Source organism: Dermacentor variabilis, chromosome 3, assembly GCF_050947875.1.
Source record: "Dermacentor variabilis isolate Ectoservices chromosome 3, ASM5094787v1, whole genome shotgun sequence".
NCBI classification, from domain to species: domain Eukaryota; kingdom Metazoa; phylum Arthropoda; class Arachnida; order Ixodida; family Ixodidae; genus Dermacentor; species Dermacentor variabilis.
This window is the reverse complement of record NC_134570.1, coordinates 69,087,910-69,103,977: the sequence shown is the minus strand read 5'-3', so window position 1 is coordinate 69,103,977 and position 16,068 is coordinate 69,087,910. Positions and strand designations below refer to the sequence as shown.

At 48.6% G+C, this 16,068-nt stretch overlaps 1 protein-coding gene across 1 annotated transcript in view; it reads left to right on the top strand.

Annotated features, from left to right (window-relative positions):
* Nucleotides 1–9,384: 9,384 nt before the first annotated feature.
* Nucleotides 9,385–16,068, top strand: part of Traf4 (TNF receptor associated factor 4) — an 81,064-nt gene continuing 74,380 nt past the window's right edge. Inside the window, exon 1 of the mRNA XM_075685536.1 lies at nucleotides 9,385–9,684. Within this exon, the coding sequence (XP_075541651.1) occupies nucleotides 9,571–9,684 (114 nt within the window). The 5' untranslated portion in view covers nucleotides 9,385–9,570. The remainder of the gene's footprint in view (nucleotides 9,685–16,068) is intronic.

Here is a 16,068-nt window from a genome sequence, read left to right as displayed (position 1 = left end):
AAATTAGCGCGCGCGAATATTCGAAATTTCCAGCACGAATTCAGGAGTCCTATATTCGACTAGTATTCGTTTCCGAGTCTTCGATACTCCTATTCCTAAAATATTCTCTCCTGAACGAATACACGGCTTAGAAATGAGACGAAAGATAAGAAAAATTATGGGACACTTCATATGTCTGTTGTCAAACAAACACCAAGCAGTAACTACGTTTCAGAAGGCGTTGTTGCTAAGCAAAGGTACCGATTCCCGGTGTAACGTCTTGCTTTTGTTTTCTCCTTCCTTGCGAAACATCTTGCGGTCCCCTATAAGTTTAACTAATAAAGGATATTTTTGGTCTTTGTGCCTGTTATGTCGACTTACGTAGACTATTCCCGTTCCCCAATGTTGTGTAATCAGCATGATCAAAACTTCGGTCCAAGCTGACCCCTCAGCTCTTTCAGCGTAATTGATGGCTCCCCCTTTGCCTCTCTCTCTCCCTCTGTTTTTTTTTTTTGCGTCTTTAGTGGAGCTCACTATGTTTGCATGGTTTATGTGACGTGTTCTAGCTCTTCTCTTACAATTAGTAATCTATCCAATATTTGAGGCCAGATTTCCGCCAATTATTTATTTCCAGCTCGAAAACTTTATTCGTCGAGCACTCGTATTCCTAACGGTTCACAGCTACCAGCTTGTCTTTGGTGTTGACAGGATCGTTTCTATAATTTATTTATTTTCCTTTGCTGTTGCACATTTAAAATTATCCCTGTAGTTCTCCATCTTGTTTTCTTGGTGAGGATTATAGCGCGTGAAAAGGACAAGGACGAAAGGGAGACGTGACACACACAGGCGCTAACTTGCAACAATCTTTATTTCATGTTTATATTTCATATTTCATTTCTTCTACGCAAAGAACATCTAATCTCCCATTTGCCACATCCACTCTCTCTCTCTCTCTCTCCATTTCTCGTTCTTCCATGGCCGCATCGTTGAGTGAAACATATTTAATCTGAAGAGGAAAGTGAGTTACGATTGCTCATTTTGTTCACTGATTTGCAATACAGCCACTCTCAGTTGAGCGCATAATAGGTGCGCAGTAAAAATTGTTACGGTATACAAAGCATGCTTAAAAAAAAACAAAAAAAGAACAAGATATTTTTTGAGAACATGGGCACTTTATACACACAAGAAAAAGAAGCACATCCGCCGGGGTTATATTCAAACCAATTATAAGCTATCAATTAACTCCTAAACATTTTTCCATGCAAATAACATCAACATCATAAATAACGATGTAATAGTTGCTCATGTTCTGCGATTATCCTTTAGCACGCTTCGTATATCACTCAACTGTATATTGGGTCTCAGTGTCGTCTACGCCATACGCCTTAGCTGTATACCTTGATTTGGGCGAGTTGGTTCATCTTGACAGTTTTCATAAAGAAAGCGCTAAAGACGAAGACGAAGGAACTCATACGACAGGACCATGGCGCAATACGAAGACTAAGGAACACATACGACAGGACTGGATATCGCCAGTGCTGTCCTATGTGTTCCTTCGTCTTCGCCTTCGTCTTTAGCGCTTTTTTATGAAAACTTCGCGAACAGCAACTGATTGGAATGCCCTTCCCCACCATGTTGTATATACAAATAATCACCATGTGTTCATTGCTGAGGTTGCTTCTATTTTGTCAAATTAATTACCATTTTGTACAAATTCATCACCTACTGTACGTTTTTGATTGTATGCAATGTATCTACCTTTTTTTCAGATGTTACACTAGTTACTGAAATGATTTGTCCATTACCACTGTTTCTTCTCTTCGGCCAAATTAACTGTTGCTTTTTTATTCTAATTGACAATTTGACACGAGTATGCACTTGTTTGTACAAAGTATCTACCACTTTTCAAATGTTTCGTTTGTTATCATGTTGAATTTTTGTTACAAGATGTACCCCACCCCTTATGTAACACCCCTGATAAAGGGGCCTTTAAGGAAATAAACTGACCTGACCTGACCTGACTACCTTAGCTTTGTTGTGTGCTATGAGAAATCTCATTCCATAAGTTGTAGGCATGGTTTCGGAGGGCACGTCTTGGCGAACGAAATGACAGCCGCGTGCCACGCGCGACGCGGATATCCATTTTGCGAGCTAGGGACTGGCCGGAAGTGGTAGGCCCACGATATTGACGTACTTAGCGCTAAGTGCAGGAACGCTCAGTGAGGTCATTGATTTTCGGGCTTTATCTCCTCAATAAATCGAAAACCCAACAATGCCATGACTTCACTCAATTCATAGCCTGTCCGGCTGCCTGTAAACGGCGACGGTCTCAACGCAGTGTCTCAATAATTGTTCTCTGCCAGAAGAAGATACATATTACATATATGATCTTGTGGCGTGCAAAATCAGTGATGGCAATGAGCTACAATGAATAGGAGCATATTTTTGCTGACAAGAAGGCTCTAGCTGACGGTCATTTTTCGGCGGATAAATCACCTTGGCCTCGAGCCGGCGGCGTATGATGTTAGCCACGCGCCCGCTTTGCTTCATAGGCAATGGGCTGTCCCTAGCGAGCCGCCATTCTCCTCATCTTCCTCGAAGTCGATGCTGCTACAGGAGGCCCCCCGCCGGGCAGGTAGCCGGAACGACACCTTTAGGAGTTTGGGTCGGGGTGTTGGTAGTTGAAGTGTGTTTGATTACTGGCGAGGAGGAGGAGGAGGAAAAAACTTTATTTAAGGCGAACAATAAGGCCCAGTAAAGTAGAGCGCTTGCTCCGTTAAGGCCCGTTGTTCATCCGCCGAGTCCGAGTGAAGCCAAGCACTCCAGGAAGGAGGGGAAGGGTAAGGAAAATAAGAAGAGGTAATGGCAGTGTTACATGAGTACAGAATGTGTACTGTAGCTGCCTTTACCTCCGGACAGTTGGGGCAGTCATCTGTGCTACGCCAACCGAAGTTTTAGAGCTTTAGTGGCGTGAGAAGAGTGTTCGTTTGAACTTTGCGAAGGACATGTGCTTGTTCCGTGTTGAGTAAAGGATGAGGTTGGGGCCAAATAGTGCGGTTTTCCTTGATGTTCTTGTAGTGTTCAGCTATTTGCTCTTTGTACGTGGCAGCGTCTTCCATTGTCGTTGGATCTCGCCAGGGAATCGAGGGCGCCCGGAGGTTAATTTCGCGGGCACGTTGATGAACCAACTCTTTTCCCTCGATCCCAGCGTGACCAGGTACCCAACGCAGGGTGATTGTAATGTTCAGTTTGCGGTTACAGGATTCTATTAGGATGCTATGTAGGTGTGTCTCCAACAGTCGGTGTCGTATGTTGCGAATGGCTTTGCTGGAGTCGGTATAAAGGATGATGTTACTGGAGTGGTGCTTAGTGAGTAGAGAGGCTTCTTGTATAGCATATATTATCGCGTGAGTTTCCAGAGTGGCTATGTTGGGAGGGTTGGAAAATGGCCCAGCTGTTTCGATAATCGGTGCTGTCTGTCCAGGTGTATATATTGAATACGCGTATGATCCCATGTTAGGCGAGGACCAACTGGCTCTGGGCTAATTGGTTTATCCGGTGACTGAGGGAGTGGGTCCTCAACCAAGGAGGGTTTGAAGCGATCGATGGAGATAGTGTCCTGTCAGCAATTAAAGTCCACAGTGAAATGCTTGTCGGCACGATGAATGACACAGTATAGACCGTCGTAAGGGCGTTGCAGGGATTTCCGTACGGAGTCACGGCGGACGAAGACATAAGAGGACGTCACCAGCTCTTTGGGAACACGCCATGCGGTACGCGGTATTGACAGCGTGGTTCAGGTGCACGAAGTTTTCGGAATGAATCTCGCAAGCCTGTTGATGTAGTCGGTCGGGTGAGGGCACGGCGATGAAGCGCTAGGGTGGAAGAACTCCCCTGGAAGGCTTATAGTGGTGCTCCAAAAACCATCTCGGCAGGCGTACAGCGCAGGTGCTGCTTCAGTGTAGCCCTACGACTCAGCATAACCAGTGAGTGGCGTCAGGCTCCGTTCTGAGCGAGGTCTTGATGGAGCGGTGAAAACGTTCAACAAGACCATTGGCAATGGGGTGATATGCCGTGGTACGGATGCGACAAGTGTCTAGGAGGGTCAGCAGGTTATTGAATAGTGCCGATTCAAACAGGAGTCCTCTATTGGTTGTAATAGTAAATGGTACGCCGTATCACGAGACCCAGCCCGCGACGAGCACGTTTGCGATGGTTTCAGTACAGATGTCGGGTAGAGTGACAGCTTCGGGCCATCGGAAAAAGCGATTTATGCAGGTTACGAGGTAGGTACGTGTTCCCGTTTAATGGCGGCCATGGCCCCAAAGTGTCAATCTGTACCGTGTCGAATCGTGCAGATGGTGGAGCAAACGAGCCGAAAGGTGTCCTTGTGTGTCGGTGAACCTTCGATTGTCGGCATACCAGACAAGCACGCGCCCAGACACGTACGTCCTTGTTGATGTCCAGCCAGACGAAATCTTATTTCACCAGATGTTGGGTAGCCCGGATCTCAGGGTGAGATAGTTTATGAAGGGCATCGAAAACGGTGCGTCGGAAATCGAGTAGAACGACTGGACGTGGGGTGCACGTGGAGATATCGCAAAGAATAGGGACGGCAGAAGGTGGAAAGTGGACATCGCGCAGATCTAAGGCGCCAGGTTTTCCGCGAAGCGCAATTACCTCTGTGTCGTCTTGTGCTGGGCAGAAAGTGCGGTGAAGTCGATGCTCATCGGGTTGTCGTCCATAGTGATGGAAGAGGCACAGCACGAGAGTGCGTCCGCTGCGGCAATGTCCTTTCCGTGCACGCGCCGTATTTCCGTCGCGAATTCCACGATGAAGGCTAGATGGCATGTTTCCCGTGGTGAAAATTTGGTATAATTCGACCGGACGGCGAAGGTCAAAGGCTTGTGGTCTGTCTTAATGTGGAACTCTCGACCCTCCAGGAAGTGTCTGGAGTGACGTACAGCCATGTACATTCCCAGGAGTTCTCTTCCGAATGTGCTGTAGCGGGTCTCCCATGGTGAGCTTCCGCGAGAAGAAGGCAAGGATCTGCCAGACATTATCCGCAAACTGTTGACGCACCACCCCCACTGCAACATCGGACGCATCGTTCATGAGGCAAAGTGGGGCTCCTGGTATCGGATGGACGAGAAGGGTTGCCTGAGACAGCTTGGTCTTGATGGTACCAAAAGCGGTTAGTAGTGCTTCTGGGGACCAGGTGAGTTCAGTTATTTTGGATTTGTTGCCCTGGAGCACGTCTGTTAGGGGTTGTAGAAATTCCCGAGGCCAAGAAACTCGCGCAGTTGCGGATGGAAGATGGCTGAGGAAAATATTGTGTGGCCTGGACTTTTAACGGCAAGGGACGGATGCCATCCTTGTCAACACGGTGACCGACGAAATCCAACTCGAGCGCGCCGAATTCACACTTCGCCCTATTGATGGAAAGGCCGTATCCGGCGAGGCGTTGAAAGAGTTGGCACCGATGTTGATGCGTTGTTCTGCGTCGCGACTAAAGACAAGCATATCGTCAAAATGCGCGAAACAGAAAGCCTCTTGTCACTGCGTCGATGAATCGTTGAAAGGCTTGCGCAGCATTCCGAAGGTCGAACGGCATGCGTACGTACTCGAAGAGTCCAAATCGCGTGATGATTGCCGTCTAGGGAATATCCGCTGGTTCCACAGAAATTTGATGGTAAGCCTTCACCAGGTCGATCTTGGAGAATATCGATGCTCCATGCAGTGGGGCAGAGAAATATGCAATGTGCGGAAGTGGGTGATGGTCCTTCACACAGGCATTGTCGATGTCAGTTTACATAAAACTGCTTGAGCAATTCCCATCCCTGACCGGCCAGCTTCCTTTTGCCGGTCAATCATGACGTCACGCACCATATCATTACAATCGGCCCACCGCGCCACGTTCGAGCTCATCGTTTACCTCCTGATCGGCTCAAGATTGCACGTAGCAAATTTCAACACATACTCGAACTCGGGATCTTGCAGCCTTCCTCAAGCCCGTACGCACCTCCAATGCGCATGGTGCACAAGGCGTCTCCTGGAGACTGGCGGCCATGCGGAGATTACCCTATGCTCAACAATGCCACAGGAGCGCCCCCCCCCCCCTGACACTCTCATACACATAAGATGCAAACAACGCTGCAAGAGGGTCTTGATATTATCGACACCTTTTTTTAAAGAAAGAGGCACGAGTCTCTCATACGCAAAGGCAGCCGCACTCCCTTTCACTAACGATAGCTGAATAATTTCAAAGTTACGCTTGAAGGGCAAATTTCAATGTGCGTGAAAAAGCATAAATTTCTTGGCGCTATTTTTGATCCCCAGCTGTCATGGGCATCACGCATCCACGCAACAGAAAAGCAGACCGATAATGTAATAAACATACTTCGGCGACTCGCTGGGAGGGGGGGGATCAGCTTCTTCAGTTTTACAAGTTCATAAAGCACTCATAAAACAAAACAAAAAAATACTTATTCGGCACCTATTCTCTATGGTTTATCGCAAACTTCTGAGGAACGTCTTCGACATTTACTGGCAAGGGGGCTGAGAGTGCGCCTTGGGGTTGCGCAGGCTAGCTCGAGTTCTCTAGTAATTGCTGAAGCTCGTCAGCCACCGTTTTCAGTCATACGAATGCTTGAAACACACCGACATATTTATCGCATCTTAACTCAACACGAGGAGCATCCACTAAACCTCGCGTTTAGCGAACGAAACAAAAGCGAAATCCATGGCGTTGTTCAAGAACATAAAGCATTGTTACCAAGATTTGAATTATGCAAAGTGGATTTTAAATACCCTTTTTGGATGTTAACAAGTCCTAAAATAGAATTATCGGTCGAGGGGATCAGATCTCAGAGAGACATGTTCATGGCAGCCGCACAGCAACTGGCACTACCCAAAATTTACTCATTATATTCCCAGTGCACCCATGTGTATACACACGGTTCATGTCATAAATATTTCTCGTCTCCAACATTCGTCATTCCACATTTGGCGCTAGAAAAACATTTAAAATATCCCTAGAGACATCTTCCACCGTGGCAAAACTGTTTGCAATCCTGTGTGCTTTGCGTTCCATAACATCAGTAAAATATACGCAGAAATTGGTTATCTTTAGCGATTCGCAAGCGGCTCTCAGATTACTACAAAGCAAGAACAAAAATTTTTTTAGCACGTTGCTATATTATGGGACGCTCAAAGAACACACAAAGGAAGTAAGCGCCATGAGCCACGTAATTGCATTTCAGTGGATAACCGGACACTGCAATATTCCTGGTAACACTGCAGCGGAAGCAGCTGCGAAGCCGGCGCACAATAACGTAGATACAATCAATCTTCCTCTTTTGCGCAGTGAAGTCCGTCTGCTCCTGAGACAGATATCCTGTCGTCTCAGCAAGGCTGCCTGATTTGATCAGTAATCTAAAAACTCTGAGTTATACTTTATAGACCCATCTATTAACCTATCAGTTGTGGGGTTCTCACCTGTGCTCTTGGGAAAAAGGAACGACAACACAGTAGTGCAAACAATCACAAGGGCATTTATTTCACCTTTCATAGACTAATGCCTGCTGCCGAGTCGCTATCCACAAAACATGCCGATGGGCGCTCGACAAATCGCGGTAGTACGACTCGCCGGGGCCGCGCAGCGAGCGAATGTGTTCGCCCCATGCTGGACACCAACGCCTGGTCGTTCGCGCGTACGGTCACGCGAACGGTGGCGCGTTCGAACGATCGTGTTCGTCCATTCCGGGGTAGGCCTCGCGAGACGGTCTCCCAGAAGCATGGATCAGTGCACGCGCAGAACGTCCGCGCCGCTTTCCGAGCCCGAGCCAAAGAGGAAGAGCCTTCTCCATTTCGCGCCCAAGTAACCCGCCGTTAGGTGGCGTTAGCAGAGCCACACTCGCGCAATCTCTCGTACTACCCCACAAGAATACCGACCGCTGCTGTAAAGCCACACGGCGAAGACGGATTACAGGAGACGGGAGCTATGCGGGAAAACAACATATCAGGGGACGCGTGAGAGTCGCGCATCCCCGCACAGACAGTTTCGTCAAGTCTGAGAGAAAAACGGAAAATCCGAAACTTTAGTACCCCGCCTGCGACTTGGTGCTGCATTTATGCGATACTTTTTATACAGGATGAAACGTGCCTCTAGTGCTAAGTGTTCTTGTGGCCATCCAGACGAAGATCTGCATCATCTCCTCCTTGAGTGCACTAAACATAATTCACCACGAAGGGTATTGCAAGTAAATGTGTTACATTTAGATAGAATACCGTTCACTCTAAAAAAGATGCTTAGTTCATGGTCAACAGCGGGCCTTCGCAAAAGAGCACTTCTTGTTTTGAAAAAGTTTTTCGAGGACACAAACATATTGAGGAAGTATTAAATTTCAGTTTATCATAGTAAGTGAAAGGGGTGATATAAATGTTGTTCTGTGTTAAAAATTGATTTCTGTGGCGATTGTGTTTTTGTATGATATGTGTAATTACTTGTGCTCTGTGCTTTGCAGTGTAAATACTTGTGTTCTGTATTTTGGCCATTAAAAATATTTGACTTTATATATGCGTTTGTGTGCTAGACTCAAGCACAAGCTTTGCGATTCATGTACTGTTGGACTGTATTGTTTTTGTACATCTGGTGTTCTACTGAGTAGCAAGTGACAAGGAGCAGCCGGTGCCGCCATAGAGGCACAAGCCTCTTCGCAAAGCTTCTCCGGAAGTTTCCGGAAAGAGATCAGCCGACCCGAGAGAAGTTTGCAGCAGTGCGAGAAAACATGCATACTGTTTACGGACAGACAACCAAGAGGGGTCCGTTACTGATCTGTCTCGTTTCTCCGCTGTCGCCGAGGGCGCTGACGTCGTTATAAAGCAGCTCTAGTCGTCGACAGACGAAGAAACTTGGGCGCACGTGTGTCAGAACGGCTGTCACAGAACATTGCGCTGCTTCGAAATCGAGAATAGGGGAAGAGAAGGTATTCAAATCACAGAGAAGCGGATTTCCTACAAAGGAGCACCTTTGCCCCCCTCTTCCATCGAATTAGAGCTCACGAAAAGGGAATTCGTTATAACGGGTGCCTCTCACCTCCAACCCCTCATATCCTCTCGCTTCGGTCGCGCGTCTCGGGAAGGCCGCACCACAACAATCGCGCGGCCCTTGCCACCGCCACTTCGACCGAGCCTCGAGCACGGAGGGCTGGGGGGTGTTGTCGGAAGAAGGCGAAGAGTACGGGAGAGTTAACCGGAGGCATCGAGAGAGGAGGAAAGGTCGCCCGGCGACTCGTCGTCGGTCGGTCGCCGCCGCTTGCTTTCCTCCTTCTCCGACAACATCACCCCCACCCCCACCCCTCCCTCGTGCGAGGTCTGCCGCCGCTCCTCCGGCGACGGCAGATGTTCCGCTGATGCCGTGTGCCACGGTTCGTGCCGCCGACGTCGTGCTCTTGGCAGCGCCGTCGTTTCTGCTGACGCGCTGCGGCGTGACGCGCTCACCCCGCTTGGGCCTACGAGTTATCCGGGATCTTGTCTGATTTGCGCGAGGCAAAGGTACGGTGGTCTGTGTTAGAAGAAGGACTTTGTCCCATGATGCCGTCGCGAAGGGGCCCCATGATCGACGACCAACTCATCCTGCCGGCGAGGCCTCCGGCGGCCAAGCGGTGTCCAGTCTGCAAGGCATTCGGCTCCGAGCGGATGCAGGTGAGCTTTCCGCTTGCGACACGCGAAGGCACCGGGTGTGGGCAGCGCATAGTAATTTCCGCAGCGCGTGGTCTGTTTGTGGCCAACGTTATGCGGTCAGGTTACACGTTATCGAAAAAGTTGCGGTCACTGACCGAGTCGGAAATCAGTGGACGTTTCAGGACTCGCGTACGGCTTCTTTTCCCTCCTTTTTAGTATTTGTAATTTTGCTTTCCTAAGGAATTTGCTACACTGCGTATCAAGTGGAATAATAAGCACCAAGTAAAAGGGAGCAGCCCTCTGTGATGCAATGATGACTTTGCGAAACCGGTGTATAATAGCCAAGGGGTGTTTGGGCACTCCGCGGCACTGACCATCATTTGAGTCCTCACTTCAGAGAATCCATCTCCTTTCGGATACATTCAAAATCTGCGCTGATGTACCAACCGGTGCGTTCGATGCTGTTGTATTTCCCGCCTCTTGCTTGTGCTGCGTGTCCTCGTTTTACTGTCGTACTTCGACGGTCTTGCCTTTCCGAGGCTTTGATATCTCTCCGCTATTAATCTCCCTCAGTATTTCTCCTTTGCTTTCAATTTTGGTCAGTGAAAACATTACGGGCCGGTTAGAACTTGTCTAGCAAAAGGTCTCCTCACAGTTGTACGTGCGCGAAAGAAAAAGGGCAGTGAAACAAGTTCACTTCAAAACTTCGAATCCGTGTCGTTGAGCCCATGCGCAGTAAAGGGGACTGCAAAGCACGAAAGATGGAATGAAAGACGCTCATGGGAGAGTTGGAATTAAAGTTGCCCAAGCAACTCTAAGGTGCTGATGAAACAAATGAACATACATATATATATATATATATATATATATATATATATATATAATACATGCACGAGAAGTTCTCAAGATTGTGAACTTTAAGCAAAATCTCAAGCGCCACGCAAAGCAAAAGGGATGCATTCACCCCTCGCCAACAGATGCTCCAACATGTTCCAGCACGTTCATCCGGACGTTGAACCGTTTGTTAGTTGCCTAAGTAGAGGGAGTCGACGTTAACTGCTAGTTTACGCTGCTCCTGCCTTTATGGTCATCAGCTGACTGATTATTACAGGCAAGTAAAATTGTATCGGTAGCCGGCCATCGTTAACTGTTCCCGTCGTCAGATAATCTTGTTTCTTATGCACACCGTTCACCTCCCTCTTTCCATACATGGAACCTATAGCTTTGATTCATATGTTCTTAATCTGCTTGTTCATCTGCGGATAAGCCACGTGGCCTGGAATTGCCAGCACGCAGACCGTAATATGATAACTGTTTAGATACGCTCGAGAAAAAGAAATTACCCTCCCGTATAGAAGATGCGCACGCTACTGTCATAAATCGATCAGCACGGAATGGATGCAGCGACCGCCGCACAGCTGGCGCTCTTGATACCGCCCGAAGTTTTTGTCATCCGGCATCAATCAGCGCTCCATAAGGCAAGCCCGCGGTCGCTAACATCCCTCCGCTCGTTTCGGATCATATACGCGCTTGCATGCAGCGCGCAGATGTCTCCTATGTATACACAGATGCACAGCAGGTCTCCTAAAAGGAAGGCAACGCGGAGCGCCTCGCGCGGCTTTCTTCACTCGCGTTTTCGTTCGCGCCCAAGTGCCAAAACACATCCTGCGTCGCATCTCTTCGCAGATGTCGCCTGCACGTAATTTTACATCAATGCCGAACGCGCGCGCAGCGTTAGGTTACCTCGCGTGCGTACTGTTTACGCGCGAAGCCTCCCCCGAAAAGAAATTTATGAGCGATGATAGCGAGCAGGAACGAGAAAAAGGAAGAAAGAAAAGTGTTGGAGAAGAGCGGGCGCATGGCTCGTGGCGCCTGAGTATATAAGTATATCCAGCTGCGGGTTGCTTCGCCCACAGGAAGAAGAGAGGGTGTGTGGTTCGTGGTGGGGGGAAGCACTGCCTCTGCTTCTTCTGTTCTGCGTTTGCTTCGCTCGCTCGCACACATTCATCCATCCATGCGGGTGCGCTCGCATGCACGCGACACGAGCGCGTACCGAACAGAGGCAGCAGCCGGCGTTCGACAGCAGCAGGCCGGGACTTGTTTATACGGTTTCGGGGTCCTGCACTTCCCGTTCGTCGGCCCGATCGCCGGCCCCGCCCGCGTTCTCTGGGGGGCTGGTCGGTAAACCAGAAAGAAAGAAGGGGGGCTCTTGACGGAGTCTGCTTGCTTCTTGTGGAGCCAAGGCGTTCGTTCGGAAGCTCTCTCGCGCGCGCACACGTTGTGCGGCAGCGAGCAGCTCGTTGGGCCTGCCGGAAGCGCGGCAGTGCATTCCGGGGCGGCAAGACAGTAGTAGCATAGCTTGGCCGTCAACCGGGAGCCGCTCTCGCTTAACATTTCATTTCCGGGGAAGAGTGAATCTCGCAGGAGGGCTGCAGGCTTCGAGTTTGGGATTCGCCGGATGCTGTCGATTTGCAAGTTTTCGCGCAGTCATCCGCTCGGGGTTGTAAAATTTAACTGCCGCCGATCATTTTCGTGCTCACTTTTGCTTGCTACTTATATGAAAAACTGGTGAAAGCAAAGGCTGACACTCATTACAGGCAGACCATCCGCAAGAAAATTTAGACTTGCAGGAGTGTGTGCGTGTGTGTGTGTGTGTGTGTGTGTGTGTGTGTGTTTTTGTAATCTATGCCGTATACAGACTTCCATGGTTCGGTCGCTCTGATTGGCTTGCTGCAAGTTCACCAAAGACACTTTTTCCGCGCTTTGGGGGGACTGAAGCGGGAGAGAAAGTGCCGAAGCCCGGCTATGGCAAAGCTAGCCTAGCTCCGTTCGTTAACTCGTGCACGCGCGTGGTCGGTTGCGCGCCGCTTCGGAAAGTTAAGTCGCGACGGCAGGTGAACGAAATTAAGCTATCGCGATCTACGATCTCTATCTAGTCTACCGGAAAACCAGGATGCAAGATTTAGCATCGAGCCGCAGAAACCATACCGGGCCATCTATCATAGCTTCCTTGCAGTTGCGAAGGTATTCAGCTTCTAATTGAGCCGACGCGTGTAGCCCACCCGCTAACACCGGATGACCGTGACGACGTCATTGCTGTGACCCCTCTAGATGCTCTACAGCTGTACAAATGGCCTCCGGCCGAACTCTGTCAAGAAACGGCACTTTCCGGCACCCCCCATCTCCGCTCCCCACCCCACGTTTTTCCCCCGAAAGCTCCCCCTTTCGTTATCTCCTCACCTCGCTTCCTCTGCGCGTGACCAAGCGAAAACACCAGGCGGCTCACGCCATCATCTTCCTCCGCGAGAGGCCCCTCGAACAAAGCTGCCCCGCTCAAGACAAAAAAGCGCGCGCGTGCGTCGCCAGCAGACAGGCACGACCGGAAGCCGTCGGAACGAGGACTTCCGGCGCCAGCCTCTCCAGCGCGGGCAAGAAGCGATAATATTTATTCTTCCCTTTGTTTACGTTCCTTCCATCTCGCTCTTCTAATATTTTTTTTTCTCTCGTCATCTGCACTATAGGTCGCACGTGCTGTCGTGACGGCCATTAGTGCGATCCTGTTCTTTTTTTTTTTGTTTGTTTTCTCGCGCGCGTGCAGGACGTGGCAGCTGCCACCGTTGCGTGGTCGCTTCGTTTCTCGCCTTGCATGCCAGACAGAACGAAAAACGCTCGTTAACGAAAGTGTGACCGACCGTGCATGCGGGTCGCACAACGTGCACGTGCTCCTATAGCGCGACAGCGACGGACACTTTTGACTCCTCTAATGGCGTCGTGCGTGTGCTTGACTGAGCGGCAGCAAGGGTTTGGGAAAAAAACGAAAAGAAAAAAAAAACGGTATTTTCCGAGACCTCATCTGGCAGGATGTCGGACACCTCGCGTGTCGTGTAACGACCCTGCGACTTTCTTTTTCTTCTTTTTTTTTTTTCTTCGGCGAAAGCTGCAGCACGCGTTGCTTATACGCGAGGCATGAGCAGTTCTTCCCTAAGCACTCGACTGAAATGCGTCTCGGAAACGAGATGCGAGACACGGTCTAGCAAGTGACCGCAAATCTAAAATGGAAGCGGGCAAAATACGAACGAAAAGGGAGTCGAGAGAGCGTTGCTGCGAAAGTGAGTAATGAATGCGACGCCCGTAAAAAAGCCTCCTCCGGCGTACTTCGTCGTCAACTGCCTGACCCAGTGAAAGGCAGCACGACCCATTTTTTTTTTTTTCAGCTTACCTCGTCTTACATGTGACATTCGAGAAAATATTGCGAACAGGTAACGAAATTGTTCGTGTTTTTTTTTTTTCTGCACCATGGTTTATATCCTAAGCTGTTTACCCGACCTGTTCGCCGTCGCTCGTATACCAAGACAGTCATTAAACGTGTAAGTAGGTAGCGTTAATCATGGTCTGCAGGCGAAGAGGTCCGAAACCGCTCGACTCTGAGGTAGCTGCCGTTGCACTTGTGAGGCAATTGGTACACGTTAAAAGAAAAAGAGAGATAGAGAGAGAAATCAGACAAACGGACACGCTTACACGCGTAAAACACTAACGCATACTTGCCAGTCTGAAACAAATATACTGCAGGGCAAGGTGGAACAACGACACCAACAATCGCAAACCGAACATAACATATTACCTTATAAATGAGCGTGATCGATGCTGGACCCGGGCGTGCATTATTGGTCGCCTAGACCGGATATTCGTACGGCCATCCGCACCGGCTGACCTCTCCTATAGTATGACGCGTAACTGGCACGCAAAGCGGTCGCTGGGCTTTCCGCCGATGACATCCTCGTGTTATCGATTTGCAGTGCTGGGGTTCAACGCTCCTTGACGTAAACAGAGCTATAGTGTGTAAGTACATCGATACGTATTCTTTTCTCTCTCCACTTGTCGCCGGAAGTACACGAACTGGAGGGACGCCTTAAACAACACTAAAAGCAAAGGTCATTTTAGACTGTGACCATTGAATATTGAGAATGTCTGCCACGTTTGTTTCGAGTGCTCGAAATACATCGTGGAAAGTATAGAACGTTAACGAAAAAAAAAAACTATGAAGTTCGGACAAGCGCCCCCTTGTCAATACAAAAATTAGTTGGACCGTGATGCGCGAGTCCATCTGTGGCAAAACGCGGACGTATTCCCGAAACGCTTTTCGGTGGACAGAGTTAGAACCAGCGTTTGGGATGAGAAGTCTTTTACAGTTGCGTATGAAGAAGTGACTCGCTTATGCTTTGCACTATGGACTTGAGCTCGACCGGAAGTGTGTGTGTGTGTGTGTGTGTTTCGACCTATAACATTCATTTAGTATACGTGGCGAACTCTTGCACTAATGTATGAGGTCTACAACGTGTGTATATCATCCGGGATAGCGGCATGGACAAGCGTCAACGTGACTCACCGTTGCAGCATTGTTAACTTTATTGGTGCCGTTGTCATTTTATTTTTCATTAATTTATTTCAGTTTTTTTTCATTTACTCTTCGTTGTATAACACATGGCGAAATGGAGTAACATACAGAAGCATTATTTACATCAATCAATGGCAGTAACCCAACTATAACAAAACGTAAAAGAAATATAACTTGTTCTTTTCTCACTCTATATTCAACCATTTCGCAGTGAAGGGCTTATTACTATAGCGGATAAAATGACCGCCAGATTGTCACGAATTCCGCACCGAGAGCTAACGCCGGTGCGCCAGTCATCAGCTGTTTCAAAGTACTTATTGTACGCGTTTTAGGCGCAGGAAGGGCCATCGCAACTTTTCATAAGTGAAAAGATGCAAAAGCGATAGTTTCTGCACGAGCCTGCCGCGATGTCGTGTATGTTGAGAGCGTCTGCTCGAGTTTGCTATAGTTTGCTATAGTTGACTTTTTCCTGCGCCAAAACGGGCCATGTACGCGAGAAAACATGCTGAAATCTGCAGTGCCACCGTTGGTGTGTGTCGGCACTGTGCGACGTCGACGTTAAACTCAGGAAGAAAGAAGTTTGGTCCTTATTTTTATTTAGCCATTTGTCGCAAACTTAAAAGAACGTTTTGAAAGAACATACTTTGTTGGTATCAACTGCCTTCAGTACTGCTCTTTACTGTGCCTTTAAAAATAGAAATAATATAATTCCTGAAACTTCACTGCAATGAATACGGTGGCTAAACGACAGCAAATGATGCAATAATGACCACGGGGGTCATGTGCAGGCTCGGTACGGAATTACGGGGCAAAAAACTAAATGAGCTGACATTATTTTCTTCCTAAGATGTACCCTATAGCGTCAGGGTGCGCGCTAGTTTTAGACACATTTAATTGTTTTTAAAGAAACGCGTATTGCAGCTGCTGTCATTGGAGTTTCGTTGTCTGTACGCCCGTAAGTTCGACGGAAGAATGAAAATCATGTTCGTGGGAATGATATAAGGTGGGGC